Source organism: Choloepus didactylus, chromosome 5 (assembly GCF_015220235.1).
Source record: "Choloepus didactylus isolate mChoDid1 chromosome 5, mChoDid1.pri, whole genome shotgun sequence".
Lineage (NCBI taxonomy): Eukaryota > Metazoa > Chordata > Mammalia > Pilosa > Megalonychidae > Choloepus > Choloepus didactylus.
Genome location: NC_051311.1, coordinates 71,244,234 through 71,258,485, shown reverse-complemented (window position 1 = coordinate 71,258,485; position 14,252 = coordinate 71,244,234). Strand labels below are relative to the sequence as shown.

General features: G+C 36.5%; 1 protein-coding gene across 1 annotated transcript; it reads left to right on the top strand.

Moving 5' to 3' along the window:
- The first annotated feature begins 1,378 nt into the window (after positions 1–1,378).
- On the top strand, positions 1,379–2,805 carry LOC119535339 (insulin-like growth factor 2 mRNA-binding protein 3). Its single transcript, XM_037837759.1, is given in 2 exon segments — positions 1,379–2,279; positions 2,282–2,805. Coding segments are annotated over 2 exon segments (1,425 nt in total).
- Positions 2,806–14,252: the final 11,447 nt, after the last annotated feature.

Here is a 14,252-nt window from a genome sequence, read left to right as displayed (position 1 = left end):
CCACAAACAAAATAAATGAAAAATACACTCAGAAAGAAATGAGAAGGGACTCAAAATGGTACAAAACAAAAATCAAATAAATCTGGAAGTAGGCATTAGCAGAAGAATTGAGGGTAAAAAAGATACAATACTTAAAAAGACAAAGTAGCAAAATGGCAGAAAAAAGTCTTGTAGTATAGGTAGTTGCTGATAAAAAAAATAAAAGTATAGATTGGCAGAATGGATAAAAAAACATGACCCAGCTATATGCTGTTTAAAAGAGAATCACTTAAATTCAAAGACACAAGTAGGTTGAAAGTGAAAGGACAGAAAAAAATATATCCTCTGTGAATAGTAGCCAATAGAGAGCTGGGGTAGCCACATTAACAACAGAAAAAATAGATTTTAGGTAAAAAACTGTTACAAGGGACAAAGAAGGTCATTATATACTGATAAAGGGGTCAATACAGGAAAAAGACACAGTGATTATAAATATATGTATGCACTTAATGGCAGAGGTCCAAAATATATGAGGCAAATAATGACAGATTCAAAGGAGAAATAGATGGTTCTACATTAATAATGAGAGATTGTAACACAACTTTCAATAATGGCTAGAACATCTAGGCAGAAGGTCTATCAAGGAAATAGATGACTTGAATGATACTGTGAAGCAACTAGATCTAACAGACATATATATATAACACTTCACCCAACAGCAGCAGAATATAAAGTCTTCTCTTGTGCAAATGGATTATTCTCCAGGATAGACCAAGCTTAGGTCACAAAATAAATATGAATAAATTAAAAAATATTGAAGTGTCTTCTCTGACCACAATGGAAGGAAGCTAGAAATAAATAACAGAGGGAAGAGTGGAAAAATCATAAATATGTGGAAATTAAATAATGTACTCTTAAGCAAACAATGGGTCAAAGAAGAAATCACAAGGGAAATTAGGAAATATCTTCAGGCAAATGAAAATGAAACACAATACAGCAAAACTTATGGGATGCAGCAACAGCAGTGCTGAGAGGAAAATTCATAGTCTAAATGCCAACATTATAAATGAGGAAAGGTCTCAAATAGAAGACTTAACCTCAAAACTGGAGGATCTAGAAAAACAAGAGCAAACTAAACCCAAAGAGTGAGAAGAAAAAGAACAGCAAAGATTAGAGTGGGGGTCAATAAAATAGAGAATTAAAAACAATAGAGCCTGATTACCAGAGTCTCAAGGAATGTGGAAGGAATGCTGCTTTTCTGGATTCAGATACCCCTCAGTTGGGGGAAGAGTATAGCAATTCTCTGAAGAATTCTCCAGTATTTGGAATGAAGAAAAGATTGCATTGGAGATCTTTGATGGTGTTCCACTTTCTGTTGTAAATATAAAAGATACACTACATGAAGACTTGGCTCCATTCCAAGGATTCAGAAACTTCAGATACGAAATATTCCACCTCACTTACAGTGGGAGTGAATACTGACTCAGAAACTGCTGTTGTAAATGTAACCTATTCCAGTAAGGACCAAGCTAGACAAGCTTTAGAAAAACTGAATGGATTCCAGTTAGAGAACTTCCCGTTGAAAGTGGCCTACATCCCTGATGAGATGGCTGCCCAGCAGAACCCCTCGCAGCAACCCCGAGGTCGCCGAGGGTTTGGGCAGAGGGTTTCATCGAGGCAGGGGTCCCCCGGATCAGCGTCCAAGCAGAAACCGTGTGACTTGCCTCTGCGTCTGCTGTTTCCCACCCAGTACGTTGGAGCCATTATAGGAAAAGAAGGTGCCACCATTCGGAATATCACCAAACAGACCCACTCTAAGATCAATGTTCATCGTAAAGAGAATGCAGGTGCTGCTGAGAAGTCAATTACTATCCTCTCTACTCCTGAAGGCACCTCTGCAGCTTATAAATCTGTTCTAGAGATTATGCATAAGGAAGCTCAAGATATAAAATTCACAGAAGAGATTCCCTTGAAGATTTTAGCCCATAAAAACCTTGTAGGCCGACTTATTGGTAAGGAAGGAAGAAACCTGAAAAAGATTGAGCAAGATACAGACACTAAAATCACGATATCGCCATTGCAGGAATTGACGCTCTATAATCCGGAACGCACTATTACAGTTAAAGGCAATGTTGAAGCATGTGCCAAAGCCGAGGAGGAGATAATGAAGAAAATCAGGGAGTCTTATGAAAATGATATTGCTTCTATGAACCTTCAAGCACATTTAATTCCTGGATTAAATCTGAATGCCTTGGGACTGTTTCCACCCACTTCAGGATACCACATCCCACCTCAGGCCCCCCTTCAGCTATGACTCCTCCCTACCCACAGTTTGAGCAATCGGAAACAGAGACTGTTCATCTGTTTATCCCAGCCCTGTAAGTCGGCGCCATTATCGGCAAGCAGGGGCAGCACATCAAACAGCTTTCTCGCTTTGCAGGAGCTTCTATTAAGATCGCTCCGGCTGAAGCACCAGATGCTAAAGTGAGGATGGTGATTATCACTGGACCTCCAGAGGCTCAGTTCAAGGCTCGGGGAAGAATTTATGGAAAAATTAAAGAAAACTTTGTTAGTCCTAAAGAAGAGGTGAAACTTGAAGCGCATATCAGAGTGCCATCCTTTGCTGCCGGCAGAGTTATTGGAAAAGGAGGCAAAACGGTGAATGAGCTCCAGAATTTGTCAAGTGCAGAAGTTGTTGTCCCTCGTGACCAGACGCCTGATGAGAATGACCAAGTGGTTGTCAAAATAACTGGTCACTTTTATGCTTGCCAGGTTGCCCAGAGAAAAATTCAGGAAATTCTGACTCAGGTAAAGCAGCATCAATAGCAGAAGGCTCTGCAAAGTGGACCACCTCAGTCAAGACAGAAATAAGGCTCAGGAAACAGCCCACCACAGAGGCAGATGCCAAACCAAAGACAGAATGCTTAACCAACAGACGGGTGCTGAACCCCTATATCCAGAAACACATGCACAAGTTTTTACCTAGCCAGTTGTTTCTTTGAGGACCAGGCAACTTTTGAACTCCTGCCTCTGTGAGAATGTATACTTTACGCTCTCTGAAATGTGTGACACCCAGCTTTAAAAAAATAATAATAATAAGGCAGGAGGGAGAGAGAACAGCTCTGCACTTCTCTTTTGTATTCTCGTGGTGTAACAAATAGTCTAATTTTTTCATAATATTCTGCCAATAATGCCAGAGATTGGTTTAACAATGCTTTCACTAAGTTCATCAGATAAGTAAATTAAAATGCATTGCTCCTAAGTCCAATTGTGAAAATTGGATCAGAATAGAATTATCACAGGAACTTAAATGTCAAGCCACTAGCATAGAAAAATTATTCTTGGTTTTATTTTTATCTAACACTAAAATGAATAACCTAAGGAAAGTGCTGAATAGTGTTGGCAGGGGTATTAAATGTGCATTTTTATTCAACTACCTCGGGTATTCAGTAATGCAATGAAAAACAATTTTCTTTTTGAAAATTTTATATACTTTATAAAGAAAAAGTCCAACCTTTGTTTAAATAAAAATTAAAATTTAATCAGCTACCAGCTAATAGGCAAATAACCAAGGAAAGAATTTTATTCTGGCTGGTGACAATAAACTTAGAAAAATAATTTCAGGCTTCTTGAGGCTTCTGACACAGTTATTAGTTGGAAAATCCAATAAATGTTCAAAGATATGGAGCAGTGCCTATATTTGGAGAGCAGCAATACCATTCATTTTTCGTTTATGGTAGGGAAAGTTTTTGATGGTACTAACAGAGCAAAGTCACGCAGAAGGTTTTAGAATGGCTAGTTCAAATGGCTTCAGAAGACTTGAGTATTTTTGTTTGGCTATGTGACTGAGTGCATAAATGCTTTGTGCTTTTTGACTATAGTGCATCAATGAAGAGATGAAGCCCCTGTGAATTTTAAAACTGGCAAAAAGTAAGCTTCAGCTGGTCTTATGGGATGCTTAGCTTACCAATACATGTCTACACTTCATGAGTAAGCCCCCAAATAAATGCTTTATGAAGCCCACACAGGGACAGTCAAGGAGGGTGTGACTGTTTTCAGAGGCAACTACAGGTTATATCTATGTTTGACAGGCACTGTCATGGGCCTCACTAAGCTATTTTGAATATTTTTAAATGATGATAAAAAATCAAGAAAAATGAAAGGCCACCTAAGATATTTTATATTCAATGAAGCAACATTTCTGTATACTCTGCACCCAGTTGTTTGAAATAAGTCAAAAGGTTCACAATACAGAAAAACAAATAAACAAACAAAAACTTTTGGAATATTTGAAAGAAAGCATGTGATAAAACATTTGACCTCTGATACTGAACCTTGTTTGTCCAGGCCCTCATTGATGGCAAAGCCTGGTATGGACATTTGTGTGGGTGGTTTCTGTGGCCGTGTGCTCTCCAAATTGTTTCTGTGTCACTTTGGTTCATAAGATGATCACAGTCATGTTACACTGACCTGAAGGGCAGTTGTAATAACCGTTTTATAAAACTAATTTTGCTTCATTTGTATTTCAAGGTAAATTTCTACAGACTAGGTAAGTTTTTCTGAAGATCAGGGTACCAATTAGATATTTTGAAAATGGTTTGAAATGTTTTCCTACGTATTTTCAGAAAACCAGTTTATTTTATAGTTTTAGCCAAAAAGTACCCTTTTTTGTCACTGAATTCATCTGTCATTCGTAATTTGTTTTCATACAATTAATTAAAATTGCTAAAAATCCAAAAAAAAAAAAACAATAGAGAATCAACAAAACCAAAAGTTGGTTCTATGAAAAGATCAGTAGAATCAACAAATCTTTAGCTAGACTGACAAAGAAAAAAAGAGAGAAGACACAAATAACTAAAATCAGAAATGAAACAGGGAGCATTACAACCAATTCCTCAAAAATAAAAGGGATTTTAAGAGGATACTTTGAACAACTGTATGTCAACTCATTAGGCAACCAAATGAAAAGGACAAACTCCTTGAAACACATAAACTATGACTCAAGAAGTAATAGAAGAACTCAATAGGCCATTAACTAGTAAAAAGATTGAATCAGTAATCAAAAACCTCCCATCAAAGAAAAGCCCAGGACCAGATGGCTTTACGGGTGAATTTTACTAAACATTCCAAGAATTAACACCAATCCTGCTCAAACTCTTCCAAAAAACTGAAGAGGGAGCACTCCCTAATTCATTCCATGAGGTCAACATCACCCTCATACCAAAGTCAGACAGAGGTACTACAAGAAAAGAAACTTACAAACTAAGATATTCCTTATGTATACGAATGAAAAAATCCTCATCAAAATACTAGCTAACCAAATTGGCAATAGTGCATTAAAAGATTTACACATCATGGTCAAGTGGGATTTATCCCATGTATGTGAGGGTGGTTCAACATAAAAAAAAAATCAATTAGCATAATATTAACATAATATACCATATTAACAGAGGGAAAGGAATAAAACACATAATCATCTCAATCGATACTGAAAGGCACTTGACAAAATCCAGTGCCACTTCTTGATAAAAATACTTAGAAAACTAGGAATAGAAGGAAACTTCCTCAACATGATTAAGGGTATACACCAAAAACACACTGCTAACATCATACTCAATGGCAAAATACTGGAAGCTTTCCTTCTAAGATCAGGAACAAGACAAGGATGCCCACTATCACCACTGCTATTCAACATTGTACTCAAAGTTCTAGCCAGGCAATCAAGGTAAAAGAGAGAGAGGGAGGAAGGGGGGAGGGAGGGGGAGGGTGGGAGGGAGGGGGAGAGAGAGGGAGGGAGGGAGAGAGAGAGGGAGAGAGAGAGAAAGAGAGAAGAAAGAAAGGGCATTGTTTTGGTTTGCTAAAGCTGATGGAATGCAATATATCACAAATGGGTTGGCTTTTACAATGGGAATTTATTAACTTACAATTTACGATTCTTAGGCTATGAAAATGTCCCAATTAAGGCATCATCAGGATGATACCTGGACTCTGAAGACAGGCTGCTGGCATCTAGGACAACTCTGTCACATGGAAAGGTACATGGCGATGTCTGCTGGTCCTTCTCTCCTGGCTTTTGTTGCTTCAGCTTCTGGCTTCACTGTCTGTGGATTTTTCTTTAAACTTCTCTGGGGTGTTTTATATATTTCATCTTTTACTTTTATAAAGGACTCCAATAAGGGGAATATGACCCACCTTGAATGAGGTGGTGGGTCATGTATCAATTGAAATAACCTAATCAAAAGTCCTGCCTACAATAGATCTACACACCCACAAGAATGGATTAAAAGAGCATGGACTTTTCTGGGGTACATAACAGCTTCAAACTGCCACAGGCACCCACACTGGAAAGAAAGAAGTGAAATTTTCCCTATTTGCAAATGTGATCTTATATGTGAAAAATCCTGAAATATCCATAGCAAAGCTACTTGAGCTAAAAAACAGTTCAGCAAAGTGGTGGGATATAAGAGCAACATGCAAAAATCAGCAGCGTTTCTGTACACTAGTAGTGAACAATCTGAATATAAATTCAAGAACAAAATTCCACTTATAATAGCAACACAAAGAATCAAATATCTAGGAATAAATCTAACCAAGGATATAAAGGCTTTGTACATAGAAAAACTACAAGATATTGCTGAAGGAAATCAAGGAAGACCTAAATAAATGGATGAGTATTCTGTGTTCATGAATTTGAAGACTAAATATTTTTAAGATGTCAATTCTACCCAAAGTGATTTACAGATAAAACAAAATCCCAATCAAAATTCCAACATCTTTCTTTGCAGAAAGAGCAATCATCAAATTTGCATGGCAGGGTAACAGGCCTCAAATAGACAAAAACATCTTGAAAAGGAAGAACAAAATTGGAGGACGCACACTTCCCCATTTTAGAACTTATTTCAGAGCCACGGTATGAAAACAAAACAGCATGCTACTGGGAAAAGGCCAGATATATAAACCAAAGTAATCAAGCTGAGAATTCAGAAGTAAACCTTCACATCTATGGCCAACTTATTTTTGACAAGGGTGCCAAGTGCACTCAATTGGGAAAGAATTGTCTCTTCAACAAATGGTGCTGGGAAAACTGGATGTCCTTATGCAAAAGAATGAAGATTTACACCTACCTCACACCACATATAAAAATCACCTCAAAATGGAGGAAAGATTTAAATGTAAGAACCCAAAATATAAAACTCCTAAAGAAAACATAGGGCATAATTTTGGACTTTATTTTAGGCAATAAGTTGTTAGACTTTACACCAAAAACATGAGCAACAAAAGAAAAAAATAGATAAATGGGACTTTATAAAAATTTAAAACTACTGTGAGTCAAAGGATTTTATCATGAAAGTAAAAAACCAACTTACAGAATGGGAGAAAATATTTAGAAACCACATCTCCAATAAGTGGTTAATATCCAGAATATAAAAAGAAACCTGCAACTCAACAACAAAAGGACAAACTCAATTTTAAACAAAAATAGGCAAAAACTTGAATAAATATTTCTCCAAAGAAGATACACAAATAGCCAAAAAGCACATGAAAAGATGCTCAACATCATGAGCCATTAGGGAAATGCAAATCATAACCCCAATGAGATACCATTTCATATGTACTACAATGGCTGCTATTTAAAAAACTGGAAATTTTTAAGTGTTGGAGAGGATTTGGACAAATAGGAACACTCATGCATTGTTAGTGAGAATGTAAATGGTGTAGCTGCTGAAGAAGACAGTTTGGCAGTTCCTCAGGAAGCTAAGTATAGAATTACCACATCACCTGGCAATCCCACTTCTATGTATATTCCCAAAAGAATTGAAAGTGGGCCTCAAACAGATATATGCACACTGATGTCCATAGCAGCATTATTCACAATTGCCAAAAAGTGGATAGGTTTGCAGTGAACTAAAAGCAAACAGTCCAGATGGAAGCAGATCAGAAGTTATGGGGAATTTTTCCCCCAAATACTGAACATAGAACACCTGTTATGTTTGGAAGCTCATGGCCCCCTTCCTACATCTTCAACCCAGCAATGGGTAATTGAGTCCTTCTTGCATCATAACACATCACTCTCACCTACCCTTCTGTCTCCCTCTTCCAGTATATTCTACCTATTTTTAAAGTCAGCTGATTAACAACTGTAATCCCCCTTGCCATCTAACAATTTATTCATAGGTTCTGGGGATTAGGATGTGGCCTTCTTTGTGGAGTAATTATTCTACATTCTCAAAGGATGGAATGGATGCCTCAGAAGGTAACTGGGCTTCAGCCATCTTGCTAATATATTGCCTGCGAGGGATGCCCACTGCTAAACTATAGGATAAATGGCCACAATATTATATGGGCTGGAACAATGGTTATAGGATAAAGGAGGTGGGAGAGTGGTGGAGACAACTTGAGATCAGGCATATCAGAAAATTTGCAGAGGAGAAGCTCCAAAGAATCCATTTATTTGCCCAATGATCAAGAATTACACTTTGAATATCCACCCAAAGGTACTGCCATTCATCACTGTTAGCCAGAGAAGTGTCAAGAACCAATGAGGATAGGATTGTGTATTACATAGATAAGTAAGGAGATATTTTCCACTTCTCTCTGACCTCTCTATCCCCAATCCCAGCATCAGAGCTCTTAGAAAATTAAGAAGTGGAATTTAAGAAGAGTAAGAAGAATACTCCACCATGAAATTTCTTGAGTCCATTCTCTGGGGGAGTAGAGGGAATTTTGAATTAATATGATGTTGAAGTTATAGACTTGATTGGGTAAGTTTTTATAAATGAAAGTGCCTGGAAAATTTACAAGCTCTAACCAAGCTGCAATCAAGGGATGGGAAAAGGAATTTCCAACATAGTAAATTAAAAAGTTAGTGAAAAAAAAAATTGAACTGTCATGTTTATATCTCTCTGAGTCAAGATTCCTCAATAACCTATTAGAAGTATATGAAAATCTGGAAAGCCAATTAAATTTATAATGCAACCTAGATAGCATTGGCTCCAGAATACAACAGAGAGGGACAAGATATCCCTCAGCTGAGCTGAAGGAAATTGTTCTTTCCTGGGCTCTTTACCTGTTTCCAACAATGCTTTTTGAAACTATATTTACTGTAGAATAAAGGTAATGTAGTTCAAATTAAAAATGATAAATCATTTTTTCATTTCTAATTAATGATAGAATGGCTGGTGTTATTATACATATACAAGCAGACAGATTCCCTACCTTCATGATCTTAAGTCATAAACTTAATCAACATTTTTCTTTTTAAAGATGAAAAAGTAGGAGTCAGAGAAATGATTTGCTCTTGTAATACAAACTATTTACTTTGCTTTCATATTCAGTTCCTTCACCCTTATTTACCCACCCTCTTCAACCTCCTACAGAAGCTTTCAAGGATGAAGCAATATCTCAGAGATTGATAGAGGATGTGGGTTAACATTTTGTGATCTGTTTCAACTCTGACAAAGGAGTTTTTACATATTTTTCTCTGAAAGACTTTAGAACAATTTTTAACATTCAGGGCCTAAGAAAAGATAGCAAAAATTATCAAGCCATTATGTAATCATAAAACAGTACCCTCTATTGCCTTTTGGTTTCTTTGCATCTCTTTATTTTGTACTCTTCTAGAATAAAAAAAATTGAGGAAAACCCTTGGAAAAAATATCAGAAAAAAAGTCATGCGACAGATTTTCATTTGAGGAGCCTTTGGTTGACAATAAGCAATAGAGCAAGCAGTGCTGGGTACAGAGAGAAGCAGAAACATTTGGAAGAAATGAACAAGTTTCCGTGGGTGAAATAAAAACTGTGTAGTACAGAAATGCTAGAAATTTGAATGAGATGTGTGTATAGATAATAGTATTATATCAATGTTAAGGCCCTGAATTTGATAATTAAATGTGGCCATACAAGAAAAAGTCCTTGCTTTAGAAAGTATACACTGAAGTATTTAGGGATAAAGGAGCATCATACATGTAACTTATTCACAAACATTTCCAAAGGCATGTGTATATGTATATGTATATGTATATGTATATGTATATGTATATGATATATATAGAAAGAGAGGGAGGGAGACAGAGAAGAGAATGATAATGGTAAAGTGTTAATATTTGGATAATGTAAATGAACAGTATACAGGAATTCTTATCCTATTTAGCTTTTCATTATATCTCACATTTCAAAATGAAGAGTTAAAAACTAAAAATGGATTTAAAATAGGTTAATTAATCAAATAAAAGTTTAACTTGGGATAAAGAGGGGCTAAAGAAGATCCTTGATACCTTTAATTTATATATATACTAGGGAAGTCAGAGGAACACTTAGAGGACATCTCCCAGCCAGCCCTCACCTACCCTACGTGCATTTTCTATTGTGTGCAGATGTTTCAGCACATTTCCATTCTGCAGTCCTGGGGGAGATGTTAGGTCTAATGAAAACGCCTGACCATATTTTAAAACAGAAACCAGGGGTTCTGCTTATGAGGTTGGGAAGTCTCAGTGGCAGGGCCCCCTCCCCCTGGGATTGTATAAATACCCCACCCTTGGGCAGCACTGATTTGTCTCTCCTTTCTGGGAAGTGGGGCCTGTGGAGCTGCCATCCACCAACCTGGCCTGGGCAGTTGGCCTCCCCGGGAGACCTTCCTCAGTGGAATCCCTTATCCTGCTCTTTTGGACCCTTGTGCTGTGTAAGTAATAAAGTAGTCGTTTGCTGACAGTTTCTGTTGTGCCTCAGCTTGTGTTCCCGCAATGGACCACATAGCAACTTGCTATGTATTTATTAAACATAAATGGACTTATTCACAGGATAAATGAAAACTTACAAACAAAGAATAGAGTATCACAAAGACCTAAGGTCTTTGATAGGATGACATAGTGTTTAAGAGAAAAAACAGAAATTTAAGCTCTATTTATCCAAGAATATTTTTTAAAGTTTATAGTTATATTTTTCTAACCATTGTTTTAAATTGAAAACACACAAAACATGAGACATTACTAATACACAGAGGAAAAATTATCCTGAATCTCATACAATATTACTCGTGACATGGAAAAAGCGATTCTTAACTTTTGGTGTTCTTTAATACAGTTTTCTCACTGAATTATATACTTTGATGATATTAACTTTAAATTATTCTACAGTCAATCATGATAAGATACTAAAAGGCTAAATATGGAACATGATGTGATTTTCTTCTTGAAAAATGATGCCTCCTCCAGTTGGACTCAGGGTGCCACACCACTCTTAGCTGCAGACCTATCACTGAGGAGTCTCTCATCTGTTTTCCACCTGACATTGGGAAAAGGCAGTATCAGGCCATATAAGCTAAATTCCAAAGGCTTATTGGGAACAAAGATGCATAGCTCATGCAGTTATAAAGGAATTATTTTTTAGATGGAAAGTAAGTGGGGCAAATCTAAATAAAAGGTTTGACTATGCTGCAGAAAATAAAATTACTCTTCAGCCTTTTCAAAGATTTCACTACATTACAAGAATATTGAGTAGATACCATGGTGTTAATCAGATGAGCACAAAATTTGTAATGTGCAAAACGCAAGAAAATCTATTCTCATAATCTAAAAGACATAGTTTCAAGTAAAAATGAGATCGCTTCTGACAAATAAATGCAAAAACTGTACTTTGCTTGTAAAGAGGTAACTTATTTTCTCAGACTATAAATGTTTAATTGATTCATCCCAGTGACATCTGCTCAAATATATTGTTCAATGACAACTGATAAAAGTGAGCAGTAATCTATGTGAATCAAAGAGGAACAGCTCATTATTGTCATGGTATAAGAGATATAGAGATTTTTCTTCCCCTTTAATTCTGTACTTTATTTGGCAACCATACAATATTCTGTAATCTCATAGCACTTGCATTGAATTTAAGGGCCAAACAGAATCTGCAGAGAAAATGCATCCTCGCCCCCATGGCCCCATACCCCCATCTACCTCTAACTGAATTCACGTTAGGGATGCTTTGGAAATAACCAGTGGAGTAAAAAGACTTAAGGGAAACCATGGGCATTTCACAACCACAAATGACTAGCCCTGATAGCAGACACACCACATTCCCAGACAGACCAAAGTAGGATTGCCATATTTAGCAAATAGAAGTACAGGGTACCCAGTGAAATTTTAATTTCAGATAAACAATGAGAGTTTTTTAAGTAGAAATAGTTCCCAAATATTGCATGGGACATACTTATACTAAAAATTATTCATTGTTTATCTGAAATTCAAATTCACTGGGTGTCCTGTATTTTATCTGGCATACTGTATCTCATATTTATACAAAATATTCTCCTATTTACCCAAAAACATTTTATAATAAAATGTCTTTCTCTCTTATTAGACCGTGAGCCCCATTTTGGCAGGGACAGTGTAATTCATATTTGAATTGTCAGCCCTTAAAGCAGTTTATGATGCACATTGGATACACAATAGAAATGTGTTGAATGAATGTAAAGGATGGATTTTAAAGAATCCCAAATTTGTTTTCTTTATGAAAACTCCGTTTTGAAATTTTTGTCAAATCCTCAATCAAATAACCATTATCTACCTCCCTAAATATTCCTTACCCTTGTAGGTTCACCCCTGATATAATCAATTTCTCAATCATTCTTTAAACTTTTCATATTAAATGGTACATTATATTTATAGAGAGTGATAATACTCCTATATCTTTGGTTTATACATCAGTTTGAATTTGCAAAATGTCCCAGGATGGTAGATGAGAAACAAATGGATCTAGTTCACAAAGCTAAGGCTAATGCTTTAGATAGATTTTCTTTCTGTCTACTCTTGATGAATAGTTGATACAGATAGATAGATGGATGGATGGATAGGTAGGAAGATAAGTAGGTAGAGAGGATAGATAGATAGATAGATAGATAGATAGATAGATAGATGATAGAAGAGATATATTCATCCTCTGAATGAAGGCATGTGACTTTTTTTTTCAAAGAATGTTAGGGGTTACAGTTCCACAGATTCAGTTATTTCCTTATTGTGAAATATTTATACAAAATGGTGATAACTTTCAAATTACAGTTTAACAAGTAGCTATAGAACAAGTAGCTATGTGATTTTGCAAGTTTATAACTTTAACTTACAATAGTTGATACACATTGAACAGGTAAAACCTCTCAGAAATGACCCAAATAAAACTGTTAAATACGAGATACAATAGGTTTTTGGTGCTCCTGCTCTTCTGATGCCTTCAGATTTTCAGGGCCTGACTCTCCTGAGCCTCCCATTCCATCACTGTTCTTAAGAGTATAAGAACAGTGAGATTTGTATAAACATAACCAAGTCAGTTTTCCATTGCTATCACTCAGTCACATAGAATTGTTGCCATCCTGCTCCCTGCAAAACCTCAAAAGAAACAACTGCTCGCTCACGGTGGCTCCTATGGCTTCCCAGGTGAATGACATAATCGTAACTGCAAGAATTGAATGCTCAGAGAACCCGGATTCATCTGCCCTTTTTACTAGGGTAACTTTGATTTCAACAGTGCCTTTGTTTTATGGTCTAATTCAAAAGTAACTAGTGACATGACTTTCTGCCCAAGTAGGAGGAGTTGGGTGATTGTTTTTGATATTGTAGGATTATTCTGGCAGCTAGTGGGGTAGCATTGATAATTGGGACATCATGGACCACTATTCATTCTCCTGAACAAATCTGACTTCTTTTAAATAAAGTTCTTTGACATTCCTTTTATGGTTCCATATTGCTTAGTATTACAGGTGCAAACTCCTCTGCTAGGAATTCACTGTTCCCCATAATCTGACCTCACTCAATCTACTCAACTTTAATTCACACTGTTTTATAATATATAACATCTGCCTTTTCATTCTTTTCCCCATCGCCCTTGACATCAATTTTATCCTGCTAGTACATCTCTCTCAACTATACATCTCTGGGAAACCATTTCTGCCTGCTCCAGTCCATATTAAATAAATGCTTTCTCCGAACTCCCAGTGCATTTCTACTTTATATGCACACCTCTTGCTATGCTAGCAGAAATGATTCAAAATGTTTTCTTTTTATGTGGAAACTCATATCAACCATCAATCCGCATTGTAATTCTTGTAAAAGTTGCCACATTTCTGTTTCTGTTCATTGGAAGAATAAGTCAAGGGTCAAGTTCTTAAAATTTATATGTGTTCCTGAATAAACCCTCTAGATAGATCCAAAATAAATTACATGGCTATTAATTCCTGAAGCAATATCGAAGTGCATTATTAGCTCTGCACATTTACCCGAGTGTTTAGAGGC